A 14701-nucleotide genomic window follows, 5' to 3' on the forward strand; every position below is an offset into this window, starting at 1 on the left:
TTTTTTCAAACGCAGAAATCTCAGTTTTTCACGCGTAAGTATGTGATAAATATGTATGCCATTCCAATATCTTCCCTTTCATGATGATCGCTGCTGGTGATTGTACTACCGCCTTTAAGTTTTATGTTATGCAATGTTGTATGTAGAAATGACTAATTTATTACAACCTCTTGCTTGTGTTATATAAGAGCTTATAAATTTTAATCTCTGTATCCATCTCTATTTATACGCAGATCAGGATCCGGAAAAAACCTGTTGGCATGGCGGAACGATGGGAGGACACATATTTTCTCTCTTTAAAAGAAAGTAATGATTTTCTTATTTGCTTTCTCACCTAATTATGTCAAATGTTCTTTATTTGCCTTTTACATTAAATAAAGTATCTAGATGGAGACCCAGTTTTGAACTTATCTAAACTGACGGGCAAAAGTTAGTATAACGTTTTCAATTTGGTTTGGGGAAATTGAGCATGTCTAAATTCCAATGAAACATCCAAAGCAAACATTGTCAAAGTCACGAGAATATTGCAGAATGGTAGTGATGTCAGTAGATGTAGTCACGTGACCCCTAGCACGAGAAAAAGGTATAACATGTAATCTTTGAAAATCACGAACATGCACGTGCACCAGTCGGGTAGAAATGGGATGGATACACGCTGGCATATCACAGTAACTGAAAGCACATGCAAAAATGCCGAAGCTGACACAAATTCAGCGAGAGCGAGCCATTGGAATGCGCGATATGGGAGCTACCCAAGCTCATCTTGCCAGAACGTTCGGCTGTACCCCAGCAACAATCTCCAGGCTGTTCACACGTTACCGGAATACTGGTAGCACTCAAGACAGGCCGAGAAGTGGACGGCCACGGGTCACTACACCGATAGAAGACCGCTACATCCGGACTATCCATCTCCGGAACAGGTTCGTGACGGCAACGTCGACGGCGGCTACGGCACTCGGGCATCGTATCAGTCGTCGCACAGTGACCCGAAGATTGAGATTAACTGGTATAAGGGCTTACCGGCCTTTCCGCGGAATGGTCCTGACCCTCAGACATCCCCAAAACAGACAGCGGTGGGCAAGGCAAGTTTACAGGTGGCAAGTCCGAGATTGGCGACGTGTTCTCTTTTCCGATGAAAGCCGTTTCAACCTTTACAAGTGTGATGGCAAAGAACGGGTATATCGTCGACGAGGGAACGTTTATCAAGGCCATGCATCAGAGAAGTTCATCCATTCGGCGGGGTGGAGTCATGGTTTGGGGCGGTATCTGTGGAGACCAGAAGACCCGTCTGGTTGTAGTGCAGGGCAATCTCAATGCACGGGGTACATCGGACAGATCCTACAGCCAGTTGTGGTACCCTTCCTACAGAATCAACCCGGGGTGTACTCCTACAACATGACAACGCGAGACCTCACACTGCCAGAGAGACTCGCTACTTTCTGCAACAGAACAATGTTGACGTCCTGCCCTGGCCAGCGTGCTCACCGGATATGAACCCGATCGAGCACCTCTGGGATCATCTGGACAGGAAAATCAGAGGTCGGCAACAAGTTCCACAGAACAGGCAACAGCTAGAGCAAGCACTCAGAGAGGAATGGAACCGCATTCCCAATGACGTCATTCGACGTTTGACGACGTCAATGAGGAGACGTGTGAGGGCATGCATTGACGCAGCAGGGGGTCACACACGATACTGATGTGCACAAGATCCTGTATTGAAGGAATGCCCCTGCTACTGACTCATAAACTCAGATTGTGATAATCGATTTATGCAAAATTCCACCCCTTGCGTGTTTACTTGACAGCGGCTCACAAACTCCTTGAATGAAATTGTTGATTTTTTGTGATTTACAGCTCAAGTGTTTTTTTATTATGATGCATTAAATATTTTTGGGAAATTTCGGTGTATGTCTTTGTTACAGGACGTTCAAAACGTCATATACTAACTTTTGCCCGTCAGTTTATATTTAAAAAGACATTGTTACATTAAAAGTACAGTCTCTATGAAAAATGGCAACAGTTGCTTTTCATGGACGTTCTTTCATTATTTTCTATAGGTGCAGACATCAAAGTACATGTACATCTTACAGGTGAAAAAGGTGAGGATGCTTCTAATCTGTAATTTATGATTACGTGGATACTAATTTCTTTTCCTCCTTTTCTTGCTATATCTGCAAATATAAAGAGAAGGCGGTTCTTCAGCACTATTGGAAACATTCATGGGCGTTGCAACATATAATATTTTCTTCGGTGGAGTGCATCTATACTACCAGTTGTGGTGACTGGGTCAGATTGCAGACTTTGTGTGCTGGCGATTAGGTGCCTTGCGCTGAGAGAGTGGGTTCGAATCCCAGATGGGACTCAACTCTAAAAAAGTGTTAGAATCTGAAAATAACAGAAAATTGTAATCCGAAATAAAACATATTTTGCAGCTGACCACTTTCTAAAAGTTCATGCTTGAGCGTTGTCTTCATATAATGAAGCAAATGTTATTGTTCTTCATTCAATATTGTTCACAGTTACGCTGTACTCAAGTGACTCGAATGTGGTGGGGGTCGATTTCCACGATCCCAGTCCATGGCACCTTAGAACAACATGGACATGTGCGCCTGATCCTGACAAAAACTATCTCCATCTCAGCAATACGGAGCTCTGGACGCAACTGTGTGCATTAAAGGACAAGGTTGATACTGGTCATGGGCATTTGATGACCATGAATGGACATTTGGTATTTGTGTTTGGACATGACACAGATAATGATGCTGGACTAATGGTTGCTGAAAAGGCTAACATAAACAAGGTCCTTCTGGCATTTTTGAAAAAGATTGACAACGAAGTGAAAGATATAAAGCTGACATGTACAGTAGACTGGGATGCGACTCAGGTCACAGGTATGCTGAGAGAGACACTGTCGCATTTGGTTTAACATTTTGCGAACACTTTGCATCACTAACACTGATTCAGATAAGTTCCATCACATAGTCGAAGTCGTACATAAGGCTCTGCTGGATTTTATGTAGCTGTGGAAAGTTTCACTTCAGATTCTAGACGTACTTTTTCCAAAGCAAACACAAAAATCGCAACCACATATACTTGCCACTATACCCCACGACAACATGCAGTGTGTCATAATTAAATGTAACTTTGTTTTTAAGGAAAGGACTCCAGCACTGAAATCACTGACAAGAGCAAGGAACAGGAGGAGTCATTTGTAACCAGGACACAAAGTGAACAGGAACTTTCTGAAGGTATGTCTCCGACACCTTCACACGGGTTGTTGTCTCTTGTTTTGTTTGTAACCTCTGGGCTTCTGTCCAACAGTTGTAATTGAAAAATATAATTGCAAGCTCGAAGGGCTCCATGGTCCTTTTGGGGCGTTTCCCGAAAGAACTTCATTGGCCATTTAGAACTTCCTTGATTTGCCTTTTTCCTTTTCTGCAAGATTTGCAATTAAACGGTTATCCTCTCAATAGTCAAATTTCAAACCCTTTTCACATCTCTGCGCTAACAGTAGAGTCGATTGTAAAATTCCGACTAGACAATTCAGTGACTGATTTCATATGATATGTTTTCAGAGCAAATAGTGATATTTCTTTCAAAGTGGTAAATGGTACGTCTTGCATGGATACTGTCACTTCCAGTAATGGGAAAGGCTTCCTTCATTAACTTTAAAATGGAATTATCATCATGCTGGCATAGATAGAAACGGTTGTGTACTCTAGTTTGGATAATGGCACATGTCTTTTTTACAACAGATGCCGACTAGGTATGTATCTTATCACCAAACGGTAATACTTTTAACATCGACCATAGAATAAAAAAAATATCAGCAAACTACCTAAATACACATTGGGTACTTTCATTGTGCCCTGAAATGCAACCGAGGTCGCGGGGTCATGTAGCCTCGAAATATACTCAAGTAAGTTTATTGGGTATCCCATCTGCTCAAATACTCGTGCTTTCAGGAAATCCGTGGAAAAAATGTATAAAACGTGAATCGTTGTCAGCCAAATCATTGTTTAGACGTCGACGGGTCCGTAAAACACAAATTTGGAAGAATCTGCTTGCATTTCTCTATACCATGGCTAACTGATAGTGAAAAGATAGTGAGCCATTGAATGCTTGAAACGGGAACACCCCAGTGCAACGTTGCACAGCAGTTAAACGTGCACAAGAACACCATATGCCGCTTGTGCAGACGTTATCAACAAAACGCCGTCGTTGCAGACCATCCCCAAAGTGGCCATCCATTTGTAACCACGGCACGCAACGATCGTTGGATTCGAACCACCCATCTGCGCCAAAGATTCCAACCAGCCACACTCACAGCCGAAATAGGTGTCAACCGGATATCGTAAAAAACGCATTTCTTTACCATTATTGAGATTTAGAACATGTAACCATAGTTTACCTATTGAGACGGGCCGCTGGTATAATATTCCCAGGGACGAGAGAACGTGTCAACTATGCACTTCTAAAAGCATCGCAGATGAATACCACTATATTTTTCATTGCAAAACATTAGATACTTTGAGGAAACAATATTTACCCTCCCATCTAACCTCTTTTCCCAATGAAACAAAGTTCACGAAAATAATATCTGTAAAAACATCTCGAGACATAGTAAATCTATCAAAATATATCCTACATCTATCATCTCTTGTCAGAAAAAAATGTTAATATGTTGTTTACTTCCATCTTGAATTTGAATTTGTATATATGTTTGCAATATATGCTCCTGTACCACCAAGGTGGTTTATGAGAATATAGAATTGAATTGACAGCCCAAATAGGTGTCAACCGGATCTCGTCAAGGAAGCACACGTGACACGTCCTGCCAGGCGACAAATTTGGACATTACGTCACAAACATCTACGACTGCAGTGGTGCAGATGTTACACCCCTCGCGTTGGGAATGGAGAATGGTGCTACCTTTTTTATTTACGCCACACCTACCAGTGATAGCCATCACTGAATGTAAACAAACGACTAACCCAAGTTTACTCATGGGCGCAGCCATCTTGGAATTACCTGCAACCTAGCGAGAAGGGAGACAATTCGATCCATGTTTATCTCACATAAGCGTGGTATTTACTAAACTAATTTAAAAATGGAATAAACTACAAATTCCATACACACAGCTATTTTGCAATTAGAATAGAACTTCTTTACAGCGACAATAATACTGAATGGCATAAAGAAATACCTTGACACTGACATGATCTTGACTGGTCACAGTGCCTGCAGACCCAATACGTCATGACCTACTATTAAAACACTTAAGTAGTAGATACAATGATAGTCCGGGACCAAGTCCAACAAAAAGCCTCTGCAAAGCCTTATTTCACAAATAAAGCTTTTGTTAGGCCCTTAGATCTCACCAACCATTGTCTACTACTTTTTAACCCCCAGTTAACTTCCCGACCCCACGTGACACTACTGTGCCGCTATGACGTGTTGACAGGAGGTAACATTGTGCCGAACGGTATGATCAATAATTGCTGTCTAACGAACCCTCTCCCTGGCCCATCTCTCAAGTAGTACAAGTTCGGCTCGTCGGCTTTGATGTCCACTTTATCTATATTGTAAGTTTTGACTGACCATATCGGATCGGTGGCTCGCTTACGACTATCACCCTTGTGTTACCCCGGCTGGTATAGGTACCTCACGAGGGCCCTATCTGGTATCTGTTTCTCTTTCCCACGCAATGGCGCAGCCGATTCTGCCACTATTGATTTTAGTTTGATAGCGTCGGCTGGTTTCTTGCCAGTGAGACAGGTGATTTCGTGGTTGATGGCTGACACCACCTGAGGTAGCCGCGCTACCCATTCAGTCGATCGTTTCCCCGGGTTGGTCATCTCTCTCTCGCATACTGATGCCCAAATAAGCGCTCTGCCAAAGTCCTATTGAATCTCTCAACTATGGCTTGGCTGCGATGAGCCCCGGCAGCACCACGCCTGACCTTGGTATCATGTTTGTCTAGCAGGTGTGACACGGCACCCATGAACTCCCGTCCGGGGTCGACTTGCAGCTCTGGGGGCCACGTCAGCGGACTGCGTTTGTACATGCGTTCGAATCCGCGGGCTACCTGGGTCGAGTCTTTCGCGGTCAAGGGTTCGGCTTCCTTGTAGCGACTGGCAACGTCCACGACGGTTAGGGCATACTTGTACCTCTTGTCGTGGGGTAGGAATAGGAGGTCGGCCTGGTGAATGCTATTAGGTATGTTAATACCGAACTTCCTTCTAGGCACATAGCGTGGTGCCGGTAAATAGATCTGCCACAGGGCTTGTTTTTCAAGCCACGCTTTGGCCTCGTTTGGGGGTACTCGCGCCATTTTAGCCAGCTTATGTACGGCGCTAGCTCCTTTCCAGTACCCACGCGGGCTGTAGTAAATAGCCTCAAACTTTCTTGGGTTCCTTGACATGTCGCCCCGATATATATACACCTATGTTCTTGGTTCAATTTTCTCATGCCCGTACGCGTACGTGTTGATCCCATCAATAGCTATCCAACGCTTAGTTTCCATCGGCGACAGGGACGTCTTGTTTATAGTCAGTCCGTATATCCTATGCCCATCACTTCTAAGCGTGTTTATTTTATGTCTAAAGGTACGGGTCTTGAACAGGGCTTCCTTGAATCCGGCGTGTTTGATGTGTTGTTTCACCACGTATTTCTTAACACCCTTCGCCTTCCGGATCTCACCATTGTCGGCCTTCAGGATGGAGTACATCTTGGGTCTCAAGCCTATGTACTCGGCTATGGGCGTGCCAGCACACTCGTCCTTCATCTTACCTAGGACCTTTTTATTTACCGTGCTGTGTATGGCATGGTCCTTGGGGTAGTCGCTGGTGTCATACAAATCGAGGCGTTTTTTCATGTCCTCGTACACGTCCTCGGTTCGAATCTCCATTAGCAGGGAATCCGTGTCAGTGTACAGCACTTCACGTCTGTCGCCGTACTGTTTTTTCAGTTCGTTGTAGTAAAAGTCGTACATCAGGTGTTTGGATAAATCGAGGATGCTCATCCCCACATAAACAGGCCGGTTGAATTTGATGTGGCTTTTCTTCATGTGTAGGGCAATCAGGTCGTCGGTGAATATCTTGCTCCGGTTGAATGCCGGGCTGGCTATCAGTCTCCTGAGCTTGTCTTCCTCATTCGACTGAACCAGCTTCACGGTCACGCTTTTCCTCAGGTTCTCCATAGTCTTACCGAACACCGAGATGTTCATGAGCTTGTAGAGGTTTTTCTCAAAGTCACTGGTGGCCAGCTTTTGCAGGTCCGTGTTCATTCTGATGTAAGGCTCCATCCAGGGGCTCTGGTTGAACACGAGCACCCTGTGTATTTTGGTCAGCCTCATACCCAATGACAGGTACAGCTGTAGGTTGCGATAGTGAACGATGTACTTGGTCTTATTCATTAAGTTGGGCACTAGTTTTTCAACGTCTGCCACCCGCCCACCTAACAAGTTATGTTGGTACTCAGACATCCAGTCTGGGTTAACCCTCATACGTTCGGGGGCCAGGGGGTAGATGTTGTGCGATGTGTGTAATGCCTTGGGGTATTCCAAGTCCACCTCGAGGATATAGCCTTTGCTCGAATCGTCCACGATGCTCATAACATCGATCTCGTGCGATGCCCATTCGAATCCCCCTGTGGGTAGATACTGGCTCATGGCCCCGCCGTACAGGTTGTTGGCGTCGAGGTAGAGAATATGATTGGTTGGCTTGCTCGGGTCGTAGCCCTTCACGTATTGATTATTTGCTTTCTCGTATCCTTTGGTAGCGATGGAAATCCCACCTCGCAAGGTTGCTGTCGACTTTCGCAATGGCCTGCATGATTAAGTGAGAGTCGTACCCTCTCAAGTTGTGGAAGACCACGGGGATGTTTATTGTCTTGGGGGTGATTCTAAGCTTGAGGTTACACACTCTGTGAGCGGCGCCTCTATACTTACCGGTGATGTGGCAGTGATCTCTCACCGAATCACCGTTCAGTGGTAAGTCACACACGTGGCAGTGAGTGCTGCAGGCGTGAGCTAGCCGGTCGGCTTGAGTCATACGCATGGGAGCGACTGTGTATAGTGCAATCCTGATAGTTTTTTCTTCCTCCTGCAAACACTTTAGAAACCTTTCAGCTGCGTCGGGACCCCTATACACTACCGGAGCTTTCGTTTCCCCATCACATCGGACGACCACGTATCCAAACCCACAGGCATCATGCTCCTGTGTTTTTTGTGTGCCTGGGGTACCCCCGGCAGCCTCAACGGGTTTGACCAAGGCTTCAAAGTCGGCGTAGATGACATAAGGCACAGACATTTGGTTCTTGTAGTTGTCGAATTTTAGGATATTGTCACCTTCCTTAGGCATGTCGACTCGTATTGCCGTCTGCCCCACACCTTGGCAATCCTCCCGGTGGGATTCTAATAAATCAGCTCGACTGAAACCGTGCAGGCATCGTACACAAAAGTGTTTTTTCCCAACGTGTTTCGACTGGTCGTGCAACAGCCTGCTGAGGTGTTTTGTCCACGTGTAGTGATACTTATCACCTCGCTGGATCATGAATATATTGATAACGCGGCGAGGGGGGTTCCCCCACTGTTCCCCCAACATTGGGCCGACCCTGTGCACGGTCGTTTTGTTGCCTTCGTGCCCTAAGACGTTTATGGCTATATCGTTCTGTTTTTCTATTTTAGTGATCTAGGATATGGGGGTGGGTTCATCTATACCATCCCAGTTGAGCCCATCGTCTTGGGGATAGCTAGAAAGCCTGTCTGAATGAGTGTCAGCTGGAAACAAGGCTGACCTGATAGCTACCCTCAGGCAATCGTCTCCTCTATTCTTGACGTTGACCATGGCCTGTTTTGCTTTGTAGTAGGGGGGCAAGTCTAGGTACGACCCGCCTTTGAATGGCACCTAGTTAGCTATGTCTAGAAAGACATTATCGATTTTATCAACAACCCACCCGGACCCCATGTGTGTGTAGCGTTCTAGGTATTCTAGTATCTGCTGAAAAGTGGTATCGATTGACTCGTCTATAGTCTCTGTATGAGTCACGACTTCTTGTTTAACTCGGAAGTAAGGCTGAACGTACTCAATGACCCCAGCGTGGGGGTTCCCCCCTGCTGTTTATCGAGTGACATTTTCACTGTGATTTGAAACTTTATACTTCCCAAATCGTTGAGTTCCTCATTGACTTTATCAGCGATTAGGGGCTTGATATCGGCGATGTCTATGTTCCTATCAACATGCATGCGCCAGCCTTTCAAATAGTTACCTACAGCGTGCTCAGTGCGCATGAACTCTAGGTCAATAGCTCTATTCTGCCGTAATAGTTCTACAAGCTGTGGTTTCCTCATACGGGAATAACCTACTAAACCCAAATCGCGTGTCTCTTGTTTCAATTGTTTTACAGTGGGGAGCTGAGGGCGACCGTTCAGCGCTACGGTGTCGTGTAATAATAATGCGACTAACCCGGCTCTCCCCCAGGCGGGAATAACCCGTCAACCCTAGCTCTTTTGCTCGGAGTTTTAGTTGTTTTACCGTGGGAGGGGCTTGTATGTTAAGTAATCTCAACAATGCTGGTTTGGTCATTCGAGAATAACCAATTACAACCCGCTGTCTCGCGATCTGCTTGAGGTCCCGAGTAGTAGACATTGTGTACACACCTAAGTATATCAATCTCTAATTGGGCCGCCAGCAAGGGAGGTAACTCTTCCAACCTTGATAAAAAATAGTGAGGCGCCCATAAAATCCTTTAGTAAATATCTAGATAGACCTTATCGACTATACCCTCGACCCACCCGTAACATGCGCAACATAGTAGGATGTTTTGTATTATTTGCAACGAGTCGCCAACAAGTATATCTATCTCTCCATGCACATCTACTCGTCCACCATCAAAGTAATTCCAAGTGTGCCCAGCCCACGGTACATCAAACCCTACTTTCACCATGATTGTAAATGAGCACCCCTTATATAGTTCGCTGACAATCATGGGTTCGAGGACACTGATATCTATACTTTCCCCCACATCCATCTGCCAGCTTCTCAGGCAACGACTTTCCCTGGGCTCAACTTCAACGAACATTGTTATACCTAGGTGTGCACAGTCTCTAATTGGGTCACTGGCAAAGGGACCAGCCTTACACTGCTATCCTGAGGAGGCGCCTACTTTCTTTTCTGTAGTCTTTTTTCTTCTCGTAGATAAGATGATGTCTGACTACGTTTGCTCCGTGAGCTTTGCATAGGCAGTAGTGACCTTTCACCCCGACACCACACACAGAACACGTGTAGTTGATACTATTTATATGAAAACAACAGTACCCCTCAGTCCTACAGCTTCTACCACAGGCCTCGGTCTTCCCCATAAGTATGTATTCGCATTGGTACGGGGCCGGTTTCATCTTTGGTATACTTATATGAGCACTTAGTCTAATTGTTTCGCAACCAACACAGTCGCTGCTAGACCCAGCGCGATAAAGATCAATTCCCGGTCAATTTGCCCTGGGGATGGTGTGTAGTACTGAGCGAGTGTGGGCTTATGGAGTGGTTCTAGCTGTTTACCGGTTAGTAGGTAGTATTCTCTCGCTGCGTCGTCGACATCATGGAATGTTTTAACGGCATGGTTCTCACGCCTGAGTTGTTCGTTAATGTAATCGATCCTCTGTACACGTTTTTTCGCGTACTCAGATTGCGCTCCTTGTAATTTCTCAACAGCGAAGTCGTGGCGCTTACGCTCAGTTTGTATCTCAGCTGCGTGTGACTCCCGTAGTTTCGAGAAGAGGAAATAACTCCCGGAAAATGCCAGGGCGTTTACTAACGCCCCACCAACCATCATGGCGATCATAGCCATCCTATATATAGTTACATTTACTTCAAAATATTTTCCGGTAGGATCCCTTGTTTTACTAGGATGTCCTTGGTGGCCATCGCCATACCCAGGTTCATTATGAGCATACCCATATCCTGCAGGTTGAAATCTAGCTTGATAGTCGGTTGTTTAAGCACCATTTTGGTCAACCGAGCGTACCCTACAGCTAGACTGGCGACCACGGTGGCGTGGTATGCATCGTTAACGAACGTTTTCCCCTCAGACATTATGTATATGATATAAAAATATATATTTATAACATGATATGTGGGTTGACCTCTAATTGTGGGGGTTCCTGGGAAGGGTTTCCCTCCCTGGGGGGTTGTTTATTATATAACCATGAGATAGCCACGGCAGCAGTTGCGCCTGCAATCAACAGGAGTGGAGCCCGGCTCCACAGTGGAGCGGAGCTACTCTTAGACCACCTTTTTTTACCGGCGGCGACTCTCTTAGGGTTCTTCTGCCTGGTGACTGTAGGGGTCACCTCGGGTGGGGTTTCCTCTAAAGGGGTCACCTCCATGGGGGTTTGGGGTGGGGTCTCCTCCTGTGTCATTTCTTGCGCAGCATCCATCTTGTATACAATTATTATTATTTTTCCCCTCCTTAAATTGGCAATGCTTTGCCGTGATAATCGCCGCTGTCACCGGGGCTAAAATCATACCGTATTTGTGGTACAGCACGCAGCTGATAGAGATCAAGGCATGTTCAATAAAAGGGTCTTTCTCGAGGTCTTCCTATAGGTAAAGTCGACGTTCCTGGGGAATGGGAAGGAAGTACGACCCTATACCAGTGTATATCTGGGTCATAGCCTATCCTTTAGTCTTTGTCATCTCGGCCCCGAGTCTAGCCTCGTATCTCGCATACAGCTTATCGATTTCTTCGGTTGACATTTTGTGAATTTTATCGGGAGTGTAGTCCCCAAAGTAATGTTTGGCTTTACCACCAACAGCCAGTGCCACCAGTCTCTCTCGCTTATCATCATCCCCTCGCTTATCATCGTCCCCTCGCTTATCCCCCTCCAACAGTTGTTCTAGCAATTCATCACACTCCATCTTATAATGTAATAAGTAAGTTTTAGTTTTAATAATATAATACCCGATGCAGGTGAAACACAGCGAAATGAAGGTTAAGTTGCACACGGCTAGCACTTCAAAAACAACCATAACTATAACTATAACTGATAAGTGCTAAACGCTAAGCATTGCTAAGCTTTGCTAAGCTTTGCTAAGCATTTGCTAAGCATTTGCTAAGCATTTTCTAAGCTTTGCTAAGCATTGCTAAGCTAAAACACCCTATAGGCCACGGGTTGGTCTGTCTTGAGCACGAGCTTAGCATGCTTAGTTTCAGCGAGCTGTTTCTTCACCCGTTCCCGTTCTAGTTTGCTCATCACATCATTTTCTCTCAAACACTCCTCGAACGAATCCCTGTCCTTGCAGTGGAATAAGGCCACCCATCGCGTCTGCTCCCTGAGGTCTTTCAACATCGAGTTGAACTTCTGCGTTAGCACCCAGACGCTGTGCTTTGCTTGCCGGCCGGAGAAGGCCAGGTACGATAGCATGTCTCTCTTTTTTTTGTTATCTCACGATTAGCGCTGCAGTCGTCCAGTATGAACAGCGTCGAATCCCCTTTAAATTTGTTGTGATAAGCTTTCAACCAGTCCTGCAGACGTGTTCCCGGGTCGACTTTGTGTACGTCCGGGTCCGTCATCACCCAAGGTCTTTCCGTGTACGTTCTATTCATGTGCAGAGTAGGGCACATGATAACGATATTGTCAAACACATCCCGGTAGTACCCCTCCAACATATCCAGCACGAAAACGGTCTTCCCACAGCCCGTCTGTCCACACACTATGGCGCAGTGTGGGTCGCGGGGCAAATCAATAGATGGCTTGCCGGCAGGCAAATCAGTAGATGGCTTGCACGAATCTCCCATTCTCTATATTAAGTTGCGCGTCCATAATAACGTACAGATATAATTTCAACTTGCCCGCGGGTTGAGCCTTCTTGGTAATCTGGATGGTTATCCCCTCGCTGCCATTGTTTATGCGGCGACCGCTGCCGTGCAATTTATCGTCATCCGTGGATCGCATGTCCAACCACAGTGCGTACTTTGTGTTCAGGTATTCACCGATCTGCACGGCGGATAGGTCCCGGTCCTTGATGACGTGTTGGTGCCGGGTCGGTAGTTTCATTATCTCGTCCCACTGCTGGTGTGCCCTCATACTGGCGCTGAACAGCTGGTTGGGCACGCCCTCGATGGTCACTTCCACCTTTTCAATTGCGGGGTTGAAAAACTTCTCGCTGTCCCTTTGGAACGGCTCGTAATCCTCCACTGGGACTATCAGGATGCCTTTCATCGATCGCGCCGGGCACGTTTAGGTTGATATTCCACAGCGTGTCGCTCTTATCCCGCACGACCGATCTATGCTGCAGGACCCTATCATACAGGATGGCCACCTTCCCCGAGTACTGGGTTCGAACCTGCCTGGCCAGCTCCGGGCTAGTGACCATGTCGAACTCCAGAGAGATGTTGTCGATGGTGTAACTGGCCTCATCACCGTTCGGCGTACGCACTATTTTGCTGTAGTCGTTAAACGTGAGCTCGTATTCAAGCCTATCACCCAGCGCGTCCTGGTAAAATGGTGCGTGCCCCGTGAGCAACTCGAAGTCGAGCGGCACGCAGAACCTGTTCCCGTACGCTTGGGCGATGGCCTTGTCTCCGTCCGAGATCTTGTCTAGCTGTTCTGCCGTAAAGCCGTAACCCATGCGCAACCGAGTCGATTTGCTGATGCCCTGTTACACATCATTGATGCGTTCTCCATCACTTTTCCAGAGGTCCCCGCACTAGCTCGCTTTGTCGTTGTCGGAGGTCAACATGAGGTTGAACGTCAGTCGAACCGTGCCTGGTACGATGAGGTCATTCTCGCCCAGGTTTGGGAATCTAACCAGCAGCGTTTGATTCTGGTCTATCTTGCTGGGATTGTTGGTGATGGTCAACGACTGGCGCACGGCTCTGACGCCTAGAGGCTCTCTTGATCTTGGGAAAGGATCTAGTTTCCTGCCATACATTGTTATATAGATAAAATATAAAAGTTTAATATAAATAATGGCTGAAGGTGGTCATGAGGACATCCCGATGGATGATATGTGGGATGATAGTGCCCAGGCGTTCGACGAGCAGGAGACCTCATTTGGGAGCAACCCCTTGAGCGCTGAACTTGTACAGCCAGCCGTCAATGATTATTACGACGCAGTTGAAAAGAGAGACAACATCAAGCCGTTGGGGCGAGACTATGCCAAGTTTACCATCGATAAGAAGGGCACGCTGAGATTGAAGGCTCACCCGGGGCTCGATATCATGAAAAGATGGGAAAGGACCGTATGCTTTGTCAACACTCACCAGTCGCCCTGGTGGGAGTCAACTGATCCGTGATGAACTAGGCTTCATAGATTACGGTGGCGCACGGCCTAAGCTTCCCCCGAAGGTCGTCCAAGATCTGCAAGCAGCCAGGGCCGAACTCAGCGGTGAAGGAGATATACCCCAACGTGCTAAAGAAACGTCGGACAGCGTCGAAAAAAATATTGGCCACATACCATGCCAACCCCTTGCCGGGCCTCGAATTTACCCTGAGGGAACTGCGAGGCCTAGACGAAGCCTTGAAACATGTACGCGGAGAACTCGTGAACAACATGGGGAAACTGAACGAAGTCGACGAGCACATCGCTCGCGAGAAAATAAAACTCACCGAAACGGAGGACGATGATATGAAACATCGTATCGGGGAGAGAATAAAAAACTTGGAAGACGAGAGACATACTCGGTTGGAATCCGCTTC

The 14701-nt window shown here is 46.5% G+C and overlaps 1 protein-coding gene across 1 annotated transcript in view; it reads left to right on the plus strand.

Moving 5' to 3' along the window:
* Positions 1 to 237: 237 nt before the first annotated feature.
* LOC124266494 overlaps positions 238 to 14701 on the plus strand; it is a 31508-nt gene continuing 17044 nt past the window's right edge. Inside the window, exons 1-4 of the mRNA XM_046701291.1 lie at positions 238 to 306; positions 2058 to 2099; positions 2520 to 2891; positions 3156 to 3248. Of these exons, the coding sequence (XP_046557247.1) occupies positions 261 to 306; positions 2058 to 2099; positions 2520 to 2891; positions 3156 to 3248 (553 nt within the window). The 5' untranslated portion in view covers positions 238 to 260. The remainder of the gene's footprint in view (positions 307 to 2057; positions 2100 to 2519; positions 2892 to 3155; positions 3249 to 14701) is intronic.

The sequence above is a fragment of the Haliotis rubra genome, unplaced genomic scaffold (genome assembly GCF_003918875.1).
Source record: "Haliotis rubra isolate DU_JTF1 unplaced genomic scaffold, ASM391887v1 Scf126, whole genome shotgun sequence".
Taxonomy (NCBI): domain Eukaryota; kingdom Metazoa; phylum Mollusca; class Gastropoda; order Lepetellida; family Haliotidae; genus Haliotis; species Haliotis rubra.